Source organism: Symphodus melops, assembly GCF_947650265.1.
Source record: "Symphodus melops genome assembly, chromosome: 16".
In the NCBI taxonomy this organism is placed as follows: Eukaryota; Metazoa; Chordata; class Actinopteri; order Labriformes; family Labridae; genus Symphodus; species Symphodus melops.
In genome coordinates this window covers 7,214,165-7,227,969 of record NC_136706.1, presented here as the reverse complement: position 1 = coordinate 7,227,969, position 13,805 = coordinate 7,214,165, and the positions used below count along the sequence as shown (strand labels likewise).

The 13,805-nt window shown below is 40.4% G+C and overlaps 1 protein-coding gene across 3 annotated transcripts; it reads left to right on the top strand.

Annotated features, from left to right (window-relative positions):
- The first annotated feature begins 82 nt into the window (after nt 1–82).
- On the top strand, nt 83–13,525 carry ttc33 (tetratricopeptide repeat domain 33). 3 transcript variants are annotated; one of them, XM_079364686.1, is made up of 5 exons: nt 83–191; nt 603–851; nt 5,551–5,632; nt 9,065–9,196; nt 12,139–13,525. In XM_079364686.1, the coding sequence occupies exons 2-5, from the start codon at nt 604–606 to the stop codon at nt 12,511–12,513; spliced, it is 837 nt and encodes a 278-aa protein (XP_079220812.1). In that variant the 5' UTR covers nt 83–191; nt 603; the 3' UTR covers nt 12,514–13,525. The 3 variants fall into 3 exon arrangements, with proteins under 3 accessions (XP_079220812.1, XP_079220813.1, XP_079220814.1); XM_079364687.1 differs by lacking the exon at nt 83–191 and adding an exon at nt 218–329; XM_079364688.1 differs by lacking the exon at nt 83–191 and adding an exon at nt 377–453.
- Nucleotides 13,526–13,805: the final 280 nt, after the last annotated feature.

The following is a 13,805-nucleotide window of genomic DNA, read 5'->3' as shown; positions in this document are numbered from 1 at the left end:
TTGTGATAATATTTTTGATATCTAAATATGGAAATCTATTTATATAATTGTATCCTAAAATGAAAAAAAAAACGGTGTTTCATGTTTCTTTAAGAGACAACGTCAACATTTCAACAACTTCCGGGTCACCAAACATGGCTAACCATTAACTCCTGTTAGCTTGTTTACTTTTGCTCCCTAAAATCTAGTGTGTAAGTCACAGTACTATTTTACTCTTTTAATAATAAAACAATGCCAATAATTGTATGCCACGTTTTAATTCAATTTTACTTTGTATGGATAAAGGCACCGAAGTACCCAAGAGTAGGATAGCTTACAGTAGCTAACAGGTAGCATGTTTATGAAACGGAAGTTTCTTAATTAAATATGTAAATGTTTGATTTAAAAATACACTTATCTGTCGCATCCAGACTCAAACAAAGCCGTCAATATTTCTATAAATAGCTCAGCTGTGTTAGTATGTCATTGTTACATGATGTAAAGGATTTAGCCGTGTTTTTGTATTTTTCTAATAATAAAATAAATCACTTCTTGAGTTCTCATTGCTGACTGAAAAGTTGTTTAAAATTTTAACCTACACACGATTTCTGTCGTTTGTGCAGGATGGCTTCATTTGGCTGGAAGAGGAAAGTAGGTGAGAAGGTTTCAAAGTCAGTGGTGAAGACGTTTGAGGCTGAGGAGGAAGAGAAGACTGGAGATGGTGGACCGGGTCCCGGTCCTGGTCCGGGTCCGGATGAGGAGGTGGACTGGATGCACGCCATCAAACGACGGAGGGAGATCCTGCAGGAGGACTGTGCAGCCCAGAGCAAGAGGCTGAAGGATGAAGGAGCTCTGCTGGCTGAGAGAGGCAGGTGAGGGACTCTGATGATGATAGTGTGTTTGTTTTTTTTAACTTCTATGTAGGTAAATCTTTATTTAAAGAGCACGTTTAAAACAATTAGTTACAAGGTGCTTCACAAATGCAAAAAGTAAAGACAACAGTGAAGGCATGATCACCTTTTGTCTTGTCACAGGTGTCAAATTTGAATGCATACATAACCATCATAATGTCACATAGAGCTGTGTTGTCGTGTGGGTGTCAGAAGCTGTCAGGGTTCTTTTTAAAAAAAATCTTTCGAGGGGATTTTTTAAATTTAATTGAAGTCTTGTTTTACTCTACAACAATGAATGCCTCCTGTCTTTTTGATGATGTGTTTTTAAGGGGGTACAGGATTGGATCATAGAAAAGCGGATCAGAAGAGGGCAGAGGTCTTGCTTTGTGTGAAATAGCTTTTAAACTGTAGGGTTTAAACCCTGTTGATGTCAAAATACATGATATCGTGAAACCTCTCCAAGGGAGGGCGCCAGTGCACAGCCCACTCCATACCCGGAGAGGAGGTTTTTCTCCAGCCTTGTTTGGAGAGAAAAAAACTCTTAAATAAATGTTGTATTGCAAAGGCAGAGTCCTGCTTGAGTTTGACGTTGTTCCCATGTGTTTTTGTGCAGGCACATTAGTGTTTAGGAAAAGGCGACTATACGTTTGGATTTAAAAGCCAAAGAGCTGCATTCCTCCCAGAATGAGATCATTAAATGGATTTTACATCAATAAATTCTGTATGGGCTTTAGGAGAAGCAGCGGCCGTCAACTTAAAGAGCATTTATTATGAAAGATTTTCAAACACAAACTCCAATCTCCTTTGGCACTTGTGGAGAGTTTATGTTAAGATGAATAATTGTAAGCAGCATTATTACTGATGAGGGGATGTTGAAAGACTTCTAGCTCCACTGTTTTTTTGACTCTTACAAAAAACCTCAGCTGCCCTCTGTTTGTATTTGCCTTTTTCTAATGACGCCGGTGTAAGAAAAAAAAAAACTAGGCCTCCTTCCGAAACTGTTATGTGATATGCGCTTTAAGGTGTTGACCTTTTTCAGCCAAATAACCAGCACCACTATGTGCCCCCTCCCCCCCTTTCCAAGGGAGGTTATGTTGTTCCCCTCACTGCCTGTAATTGCATTTGCAGGGGAAACTGGATTTTGCTGGGGAAATGATGTCTTCCAGCGTGCTGCGTAATGGCTCTTCAGGGGTTTCAGATGGTGTCTGGTCAGGTCAGCTCGCCGTTACCGACGTGTTCATGCTGCTGCTGATGTCATTGGAAGAGCTCCTCCATGACCTCATCATGAGCTAAATGTCGTCTTGAGTCCCATCGTGGTTGTAAAGGTTTTCATTTTCTTTTTTAAGGTTGTGATGGCGGTGTTTGTTCTGCCCTCTGGGTCTGCCTTATCACACTAAACAATACAAAACGGTGCAAGAGAGCGAGACAGGTTTAAAACCTGTTGAACCACCTTATGTTAATTTTCAGTGGATTTTGATGTTTGTGGGTTTTTTTTAACCTGATTTAGTCTCTTGGAACGATCCAGATGAAAAAAAAAAGAAACACAGTGATCTTCAGTCTGCCTTTTGTTGCAATGCAGAGTCAAATATTTAAAACGATGACGGACTCAACTGTCACTGTTGTCTATCCATGAGCAGGCACGGTGACAACTTTTGCTGCATAACAAACAAAAAAGTTTTTAAAAGGGTATCGAAAAATAACGAAACACAGTTGATTGATGAAAATTCGATGACATAAGAATAAAAAGATCAAACGCGATTGCTCTGTAACACAAATTAAAGGTGATAATAAAAATGTTTACATTTTCGACGAGTCATCGAGTGTTTCATATCCGACAGACTGTGTTGGAGTGCTTTTAAAACAATCTCCGTCAATTTTCACTTTCCAAGAACCGCCAGCAGATGTCGGTGCAGGGGTTCATCAAACTCTTTCTTCACTCAGTCAGAGTTACTGACGTTTCAGGAATTCATATCCAACATGTTCTAACCGACGTGCAGAAAACAGTCAAAGACATTTAAACCTAAAGCAGAAATCTCAAAATGAGATTCAGAACCAAATCATGGGAGAAGTTGTTGAAGGAATCTTTTCATGGAACGATCTTCACTGAGAAACTAAAGACTCAATCAAAAATGACATTTAGAAATATCCATTAAAGCCGTCATATAGAAGAAATGTGATGAAATGGGTTAATGTTCAGCTTCATGTATTTATATTAACCTTATTTGCAAAGGCACCATGTCCAATATTAATACTCCATTCAATGCATTCTATCAGAGTTAACTTAGAGCTAGTGTACATCTGCAGTCCCTCCACAGGTCACAATTCCAACATCACATAGTCATAAAACATCTAAAAATGTACTATAAAACAAACAAATAGCAGACACACACACACACACACACACACACACACACACACACACACACACACACACACACACACACACACACAGAGTGATCTGAAAATGCTTTCATGACATTGAAATGAGCAGTGAGTATGTTCTTTGCACTAAAGAGTTTTCATACACGGAGCGGGCCGTCCCGTTCATGTAAACAAGGCTCTAGCAACAACACAGCCATCGGGACTCGCACTTCTCACTCATTGTAAATAGACATGACTCATGTACACTGTTGCACATTGTTCCTTTAAAGAATGATGTAAGCTTTTCTCTTTTTTTCACTTCGACAGTCACTTAAACTTGTCCAAAAATGGAAAAAGACAAAATAAAAGTTCCTTAATCATCATATAATTCCACAAAAAAAAAGAGCACGCAGTTGCAGAATTAGGCCTCAGTTAATGTCTTTAACGGCTGTTTGTTTGGGAGATGTGGGAGGCGGTGAGTCCCATATCATCCAAATACTCTGCATAGTTGACTGATTTGTTTGGCTTCCAGCTGCCATGCTGAGTCAGTGTCTACAAAGTGGAAAAAAAAAACCGTGAGCTTTCAAGATGTGACGTTGCTCTTTGAGGCTATGAGAAAGGATCAGCATCTTCAGAAGACGATGGTTTTGTGCGTGGCGTAGGTTAGCCTAATTAGCCTACTTGTTGAGTGGGTCAGGAGCATTCCCTCTTTTTGTACAGTGATCACAATGTCCACAATACTCTGGGTTTATTTCTCAGCACAAAAAATAAAGACCGATATCTCAATGTGTTAGTTTTCCTCCAAACTGCAAATACGTTTATTTTAAATCATTCTAATGTGGTCATATTTCCCTATCCACCCACCCCCCGCCATCACTCTCTCTTCCCTTTCTTTAACCTATATTTGAAGATGTTACAGTTTTGGTTCTCAAGCTTCTTGTGTTGTATCTCAGATTGCTTCACATCCTCAGTCACAGGATGCAATCCGATGCTCGAGTTTCCACACTGCTCTGCTTCCATTTCCTCACTTCTCTCTTTGACTGTTCAATAACCTCAGCGTATCAAAGTCTCGATGCAGCTTTGGGCTCTTTTTTTCGCCTGTTTTTTTTTAACCGATCGGCGTTTAACGGCCTCATTGTGCGGCTTTGACATTTTATTTTTTTTCAGGATATCCTTCTCTTTAAAGCCATAAAAGATCCAGACAGACAAACACATAGTCAAACAGGAAGGTTTGAGCTCATAACCTTTCACAGTAATTGTCCTGATCAGTGATTCTTGAGTCAATATTGACGTTGTCTCTTAAACATATTTTCCTTTCAGGAAAAACAAAACGACCCCGATAAATAAATCTACGCAAAACGGATCCACAGCCTTTAGTGATATCAGCTGCTGGAAAGTAGTCCACAGTGGTGCTTTATGGGAATTCTGTTTATTTTTCTTTTTTTGACAGATTGATTGAGGAGACAACTTGCGTCTCTCCAGCTCCAAATTGACGTTGAAGACGTTTTTTTATGGCTCTGGGAACCGTTTGATTTGCAACCTCTCCGCTCCTCACTGAACCTCACGAGCGTTTATGGAGCCGGTTGTGTTTTTTGTTCTGATGCCATTCTGTCAGACAGGTGGACAGGTATGATGAAGCATGTCTGTTTGGCATCCATTTCCTGGAAGAAATGTCTCTCATCTCCTCATTTATATGTCAGAGGAACGAAAACACAAAGAGCACTTTTCGTACATGTCAAACAAAGTAACCAAAATGTGCAGAAAAAAAACCCCATGACAACAAAGTTAGTGAAGACGCAACTTGGATGTAACTTAGACGCATTCTTAACTTGTGAGAAGTTGTGTATAAAAGAATGGAAAGAAGGGTTGGACGGAGTTATCTAAAACCACACACGTCTCTTAAACAAGCAGGGGGAACCAGCTCCACGCTGTCCGCCGAGCAAACATATTAAGTTACATAAGGTAGGTGAAATGTAACAAAAGGAGCCGATGGTCCAATGACAGCGCGACGTGCGATCCCCTGTTTGAATCTGTCGTGCTTTACCACCATGTTATCTGAAAGAATTAAACATCAGCCAAAGCCAATATCCAGCTGTGTTTGAAGGTGATGAAGTGCGACACGTCTGTGGAGGGTGTTAAAGCGGCAGACAAACGTTCGGCGCTGTCAGTAATTCACGTAAGAGGTGCGTCTCTGCACAGCCAGCTGCATTGTTTATGGTGCAATTAACACTTCTTTTTTTTTCTCCCTTTTTTTTTAATGTGCTCATCCTCGGCTGTTCTGCAACAAGTGTTTAAAACCGCTGTGTGTTTACTTCAGGCACTGGGAGGCCGTGAAGAAGTGGGACGATGCCATTCAGCTGACTCCAGACAACCCAGACCTCTACGAGATGAAGTCACAGGTATACCACAAACTGTCATCAACACTTTTTAAAAAATATATATTTTTTAAATAATATCCTCACCATAAATATTACATATGCAACCTTTTCCCCCAAGAACAGACTTGTATAATTTCACGTCTGAATCCTAAATTACCCATGATGCCTCTGGAGCGCAGATGCGTTTGGAACATCGGGTAGTAACAGCTGCAATCATCGAGCAGAGGTTTCGAAGTGAGCTTCGATCTCACATTTTTCGTCCACTTAGACAAGTGGAATGTCTCTGGAAAATAACTGTTATCACCCTGTTTATACTTTGACACTCTGAATGTGTTACTGATTGGTTCTTTATCTCTATACCGGCCCTGAACATCTTTCTTATCATGATCGACCTACCGTATAGTCATTGTAGTTTCTCACTGAAGCTGGGTTGTTTATTTTGTTTGCTTAACTTGTATCTAACCAGGAAGTCATTTTAAGATTCAAATCTACTCTTCAAAGTAGACCTGCAAAGAAGAGAAGAAGAAGAAGAAGAAGGCACGCATTACACAGATGAACACAAATAAGTAATCGAGCATTCCAAAACAAACGGAGCACAGCAGAAAAATGGGAGCCTCTGCTTTATGCTGCGGCTCTCTGGGTAATGTGGTTGCACTGGCCTTTTACCACATGGCAGATAAACGGTATGCGTCTGCTGTTTCCCAGAACATGACTGTACAAACATGTAAAAAATGTGATGCACTTTAACAACTCTCTCATACAGAGTACAGCATATATTCTGTTCACATCTCTCGGTTTGGAAATTCTCCTGACCACCGGAACATTGTGTTTGCACTTTCAGTACGCTCTCACATATCGCTGCTTGTGATTTTTTTCTTTTTTTCTTTTTTCATCATCGCCACTTTGCGATGCTTTTAAGCCAGATAAGTGGTATCAGCACATTTACTACTGAACGTCTGAAGCTTTTACATTTTGTCTTTTTGAACTTCTTTGTTTCACTTCCTCTTCCTGGAGGTCGATGCATGTTTTTCCACCCTTCCCTCTCTTATTCGTCCATTATTTCTAAACTATAGCTTCTTCTTTTCTCCTGACAGATGCATATTTTAAAAAAATGGCCTCCACAGAAAAAGTGGAGGAGCCAGAGGATGCAGACAAACCTCCCTCTCAATCTTTGGTTATTCATTTACTACAACTAACCTAATTTTTTTTAAAAACTCCACCTATAGCAGTAACCATTCACATTGTGTGCAGCATAGTAAACCTAATATAATATTATCCATTATTGGATATTTGAGAAGGAAGTCATTATTGCCCGGCCCTGGAAAACACCACCACGAAAATCAATTTTTTCCTGTCTTGTTATGATTTACTCAAAACACGACATAAGCATATACTTCTATTTTGACTTATTCAACACCCTTATGTTTGACTACGCATGAATAAAACAACTACTTCATCAGTGTCCACTATACTGTGGCTGAAAATAGGCTGGCCCTCATTGTTTTCTCATTAGTGGCCCTATATGACGAGGATGCTTACTCTGATGCTGGTCATTCACTTCCCCTCATCTCTTTCTTCCGACTTAACTCAATAAGTACTGCATCCGATGGTGTCTGTGTCACGGCAAAATGTAGCCGGCTGCGGGAGGAATTGGAACCATTTGTAAAACTGGCATCACATTTTTCTGATTGTATGATGGAGTGTGAACCTGCTGATTCGTGGCCAATTATCCCTTTGTTTTTTAGAAATGTGTTGCAAACTTGTAAGGTTAATTTTGTTTGTATTTATACGTATTTTTATTCGTTACGTTAGTGGATATGCCTGCCAATGGTAAATAAGAAGAGCAGGAGTGTGTCCAGACTTTTTTGACTGGGGTAACCCGACTGGGGAACTGACCCCACAATGATATCTACTTTATCACACAAGATAATGGAAAACCGTATCCTCTTAGCTTCATTGATTAATGACATAAAAGGACAATGTAAAACACAGACACTCGTCACTCCACGGCCCTCGTGTTGGCTGAGTTTTCATTTTTCAGACTTTATATGGAGTTTTAGTGGCCAATCGGTGGACGTGACAAAGTAACAAGCACAGGCATCAAGACAATTGTTGAACTCTTTCTTAGTTGGTGTGAGTTCAGTGCACCGGGATGTGTTCATGTATTCATGTCGAGCAGATACTCTGGAATCTTAATGTCTTGTTAAAGTGCCACAAAGAAACACACCGTACAAGTGAGAAAGCACTATTCAATATTCATTGTAGTTGAGTGGTCAAACAAAGTTGAGCCTCTCTGGCAGCTTTGCTTTCCCAGGGGGCCATGGCAGCTCAAAGCTGAACTAGTGTCGTTACACCCAGCAGCGTGGTGAGGGGGGCCCTTATTGCATTTAAAGAGACACACACACCAAAACGGAGTGTTCAGAGAGAGCTCTCTCTGGTGCTTGATTAATAGACCAAAGCAGACTGTTTGAAGCTTTGGAAAAGGGGTACAATAAGTCCTCTTTTAACCAAAATGTATGACCTATGACATTCTCAGCAGTCAAGTTTTTACAGTGTCATTCTTTCATTATCTCTGTTTTATCTTGTAAAGCACTTTGTAACCGCTGCTCTTAAAAGGTGCTGTATAAATAAACTTTACTTAGGTTTGATATGCAAATGTAGAAAAATCTTCCGGACGGTTTTTCGTCTGCACAACAGAACTATTCCTTTAAAACGGCATGTGTGTCTGAATTAAAGATGACTCATCATCTCCGTGTGGTCTGGGGAAGTAAGGGGGTCAGTGCAAGTCTGATTAATGTGAACACAGATAAGTAAGTTACACAGAGTGAGCTTGTGACCGTGACTGTGCAATGTTCGGCTCTGTACGGTTTGTTCATGTGTTGATGGATGGCTCCAGCAGAAGTCTGGGTAAACATTGATCTAGTGGTTCGTAGAAATGAGAACAACGCTCATCGGCATTGTCTTGTTTTGTCCGAGTATGATGAAAGAACATAGCTCATGTGTGATGTACACGTATGACATGATGGAAACATTCGTTACACAGAGCCAGAGCTTTTCCTCATCTTTTACAGTTTTTACTGTCTCTTTAATCTTATTTACGTTAAGCACCATTTGAGCTTGGATTTTATTCCTTCCATTAGCTTTTTTGTCTTTTGCCTGAGTTTTATCGACGACCCTGTTTGGCCTGATCTGTGCTTTAAAACTAAAAAGTGTGACGCTTATGTGCTCAATATTTCATCTCAGACACTGAGAAATGGTTCACTTCTCCTGACTGCAGCTTTATTCTTTTTGGGGTATAAAAGTCTGCTCACAAGCAAGTTTTGTCCACATGAAACAAAAAAAAAAGAAAACGAAAAACAAAAAAGTCGATCTTTTCCAGCAGACAAATGTAAAAGACTCATTTCCCCATTGGACTGATTTTCGATTCTTGACCCACGTCTTATTTCTCCACAGGTGCTGACCATTCTGCAGGAGGTGTTCCCAGCGGTGAAGGCAGCGGAGATGGCTGTGAAGCTCCGCCCCCTGTGGTGGGAGGGCTGGCAGACTCTGGGCCGCGCCCAACTTAACCTTGGCGAGGTGGAGCTGGTGAGTAGAATCGACCCAAATGACGGCGCGCTCGTAAATGGTGCTCAACCTGCTATCCAGTTACAGGGCTGTAAATAAACAAATGAATCATCAGTCGGAGGAGACAAGAGAATCTGAACATGTTTATTCTTTGCAGATGACTTTATGTTCGAGGTGGCTGAGAATGTGCTTCCTGTAGAGATTCAAACTGCGTGTATTGCTTCAGTGGAGTCAAATGGGGGTTATTCTGCCAGTGCAAACACGCACACAAAAAAAACGTGCGTTGCATAACGTGTCGCTCAGTCACTCACTTATGATCTTCATCTGAATTCCCCTTTTCGCTTTTTTTGCAATGAGCTATACAAATCGAACTGACCCTGTCCTCGTTTTCTGGAAGGGGTGAAAAGATGTGTCAGTTATTAATGTTCACTACTGTTTTAAGAAGTACACTTCTCTAGGAAAAGAAGTTCCTCTTTCATGACACGCCCAGACGCCTCAGGCTTGCAAGATTGCTTAAAATTGGTCGAGAACACGCCGGGACCTGTGGCTGTATGAAACCTGCATCTCATAGTTATTATATGCTATTGGCCTATTTGGAGACAAGGAAGCAAAAGAAGGGGGATGAACTTAAAAAAAAAAAAAAAAAAAAGAGCCTTCAGCTAATGGCACTGTTTGTCTCTCCTTGAGTGAGAGACCTGTCTTGCGGCACAGAAACAACAATGGGAAGTGTTGAAAGTCGGTCGGGCGCAAACTAAAACCAAATATAGACACACCTCTTTGTATAATGAATCGATTGGGAAGGAAGAGAGGGGGAGAAAAAGAAAAACGCTCAACTATTTTTAGCAGGACTTGTCGTGTCAAGTTAAGGAGCCTTTGTGTGCATCAACACGTTTGAGTATTGCCTGTTTGTGCAAATGTGAGCGCAGATTTCCTTTTTCCTCCACCATGAATCCTCTTTTCATTCGTTTCTACGCCTCACTGTCTCCTTATAAAGGACAGTGCCTGCGTTTAAAAAAGCACATTTTCAGATTATTGTTTGGCTTTTGTCTCGTTTAAACGAACACAGAAGACGTAGACCTCTGCAGCAGGTTGCTGTTAATCTTCCCATTATTATCACTAACATCTCTTTTGGCTGTAGTTTTCCACGAGGAGCCGGTTTATCTGCCCACTGTAGCATTTTGTTTCCCCCCCTTTGAAGGATTGCTTTCAAAATAAAGAAGGAGTAGGTGAGACTCAAGATGAAACTTGATATGCTGTGTTAGATTCAGGTGTGTTTCACTTCATGGAAGGTGCCTCACAGTGAACCTGACAGGCTTTTTTTTTTTTCACAGCTCCACAGTGCAGGTTAGTACTGTGACAGGAAGGGAACATTTCAGAACATGTTGTAAGCAATGTTGCTGGTTTAAAATTACCATGAAGAGCCTGATAAGAAGGTTCAGTCTTTCACAATTGCCAAAAAAAGATTTATATCCGTTTAATTTTCACACTCATAGAATTCCCTTTTAAATGGACCGCACACACACCAAACGACTCATTCTTGTGTGAGCAACAATGGATGTGTTTTTTGTTTTTTTTATGTGCTCTAAAACCTGAGCGTGAATATGTTCCTCTGCTCATTAAATGCTTGACATTTAGTGCATCATTCCAACATTAGATCTGAACAGGTGTGGCTCTGGCTGACTGGAAACAGGTGCAACTGAAAGGTGTGCTTCCCTCATAAACATGGGATTTCATAGAGATGCACAACAGAGATGACAGATGTAGCCGTACCCTCAACATTTACTCCTTCATTTCCAGTTACACTTCTAATGAACCCGGTTACAAGTACATTAAGCTTTGCTGCCTGTTCCTGCCTCAGCCAGTATACAAAGTGAACAGGTATTTTGGAAAAATTGTTGGAATGACGTCAATGCATTCAAGTTGGCACAATATTCAGATTTGCGATGCTCAACATAAATTAAATGTCCATCCTTTTATCTTCACCACTGTGTCCATTTGAAGATCTTTGAAAAGTCCACTTTGACAGTGGTTTTGAACATTTATTTGGGTAACCTGAGTATCTATTGACCCACAAAATGTGAAATAAATCCATCCAGCATAAGTCTTACCACACAGAGAAAAATGCTCTGCTTCAAATTTTCTCAGTTTGTGACATCACAAGTAGGAGAATCCCCTCCCCTCCCCTGGTATCTCCACCCATGGATTCCACCTCCAGTTTAGAGCAATATTTTTGCACAGGTCAGCCATTTTTATTGTCTCTACAGAGCAGTGACGTCGACCAGGAAAACTCAGGGGGGGCTCATTACATTTAAAGAGACACACACCAAAACGGAGCGTTCTGAGAGAGCTGGTTTCTACAGGGTCACAAACCTCCTCTGCTGCTTGGGGTATAAAAGTCCAAAAAGACCAAAGCACAGCACAGATGTTTCATTTAGAGCACAGAGGGACTGTTTGAAAAGGTGAAAAGGGGGATTACATGTCAACTTTAAAGATCATTTGATGAATATATTTAGTTTTAGTGGTGACATTCTGGGATACCAAATGAAACTGATTGTAGGTAAGGCAGACAGTTGTCTTACTCATGAAAGAGTTAGCAGTAACTTCCTCCCAGTGACATTTTTCTTTTAAAAAATATTAAATAAATTGTTTTGGTGCTTCTGTAGCTGAAGACAGATTTACTTTATTTCCCTGGCAGCAAATGGGCACAGCCTCAGGTTGACATCAGCATCCGTAAAGAGCTGCACACTGCCTGTATTTCTGTTTAATAGAACAATCATTTCCCATTGATCTACCACTCCACAGTCAGCTCAGAGATATTGATGTCTTTTTAATGAAACCATAAATTTGGATGGAGCACAGCACCAAGAATGCAGAGGTTTAGCAAAAAAAAAAAAAGAAAAAATCATTGTATTTCTCATAGCCAACCCTGGAAGCCTGGTTTTAATCATGCTCTGTCCCTGTAGGCTGTTAAATCCTTCCAGGTTGCAATCCACCTGTGTCCATCAGAGCCAGCGCTGTGGCAGGAAGACCTGGCCTGGGCATGGAGGTTACAGAAGCAGCACTTAGCAACGAAGGAGAAAATGCGTCAAGAGGAGGAGACCAAACAACAGATCCTGAATGCGCCCGAGCTCGAGCAGGACTTTGATTTTGAGTCGGACGAGGTTCTGGCTGCGTGCGAGGCTGTTGCCCAGCGACAGACACGTTATGAGGAGCTGAAGCGGACTGCCGTGGTCATAGACTCTGAGGGAAATATAAAAAATGTTCTTGCCGGAGAAGGGGGATCTGAGGACCCGGAGGGCCCCTCAGAGGAACAGTTTGTCAAAGCGAGAGGACTTTGAACTGGTCTTGGATTTCAATGGATTGTGTTGATTTTCATTTTTCAAGTCTGGATTGTGTTACTTTAGAAACCACTGTTTGTGTGAAGGATTACAAACAAAGACATCCACAAGTAGACATGAGAACTGAAGCAAAACATGAGATCTGAACTGAATAAAAGAACTTTAGCATTTTCCATCTGTTATAAAATCATTTACTTCAATGACATTATTTGGATGAATTTGGAGAGCAGACTTTTATCAAATGGGATGTTACTCGAGCAAAACCAGCCGAATCCATTCTGGGTTTATGCAAACTATAGCACATAAATCAAGAGAAGAGCGAAGACAACAGACAGTGATATTCAAGCTTTAGAGTGCTTTTTGTTTTCTTAACATAACACCATTAAAATTGTCCAGTTCAACCTCATTATGTCCAAAACAGTCCAATGTTTATTCTACCAAGTCTTTGTAGTAGTTGCATACAGTTGATGTTTAGATACATCAAGTTTGCTTAATCCATCATGTGAAGGGCCAACAAATTGCATTGCATCAAAAAAAAAAAAAAAAAAAGCTTACTGCGACTGTGCTACATAAAAACAACCAAAGCCACTGTGTAGGATTTGCAGTACATTAATTTACCATTTGAACAAAGTCTACATGTTGTGACGCAGTGACATCTTCATCAGGGCCAAGCATATGTTGAGTTGCAATAATCAGTTGAGCGTAGGATACATACTCCTTAAATGTTCAAGCTTTTTGAAAAAAGTCAAAGAATCTAAAGGGAAGGAGAAGAGGGAACAAAAAATCTCATTTTTTTTATGATTGTTTCCGATGTAGTCATCCCTTCTCATGGTGAATTAAATCAAACCAAACGTGCTGGTGATTATTTTTGTCTCGTGATTTAGTATTTGTGTAGTTTTATGTATGTGTGTGTATATACTGGTGTGTCCTTTTAATTTGTTTGAAATCTACATGATGTGTTTTCATGTATTTTATGTCCAGGACAGTACAAAGACACAAGTACTAGACTACATGTGTATTTCTTTTTAATGTCTTTTGAGGGCCGCATGAAGATCAAATTCTGTTTCTTAAAATGGGCCACAGAAATTCCCAGGATCATGTAGGATGTGAAAGTAAACATAAAGTAGACTTCTATTATTAGTCAGCACTTTTTGGGGAGGCTATGTAAAGATGACACTGTGGTTCGAGATGTTAAGTAAATATGAAAACCAGTTCATGTGAACAAACTGTGAATGCCGAATTTCTTCACAAACAAAAAAATGGATGAAAGAGCAGTCCAAAGTGCCAGCTGA

What these genes read in the sequence shown, in the direction of transcription:
- ttc33 (XM_079364686.1), top strand. Translation starts at nt 604, where the DNA reads ATGGCTTCATTTGGCTGGAAGAGGAAAGTAGGTGAGAAGGTTTCAAAG. An exon ending in CTGCTGGCTGAGAGAGGCAG is followed by an intron (nt 852 to 5,550) that starts GTGAGGGACTCT and finishes TGTTTACTTCAG; the next exon opens with GCACTGGGAGGCCGTGAAGA. An exon ending in ACCTTGGCGAGGTGGAGCTG is followed by an intron (nt 9,197 to 12,138) that starts GTGAGTAGAATC and finishes CTGTCCCTGTAG; the next exon opens with GCTGTTAAATCCTTCCAGGT.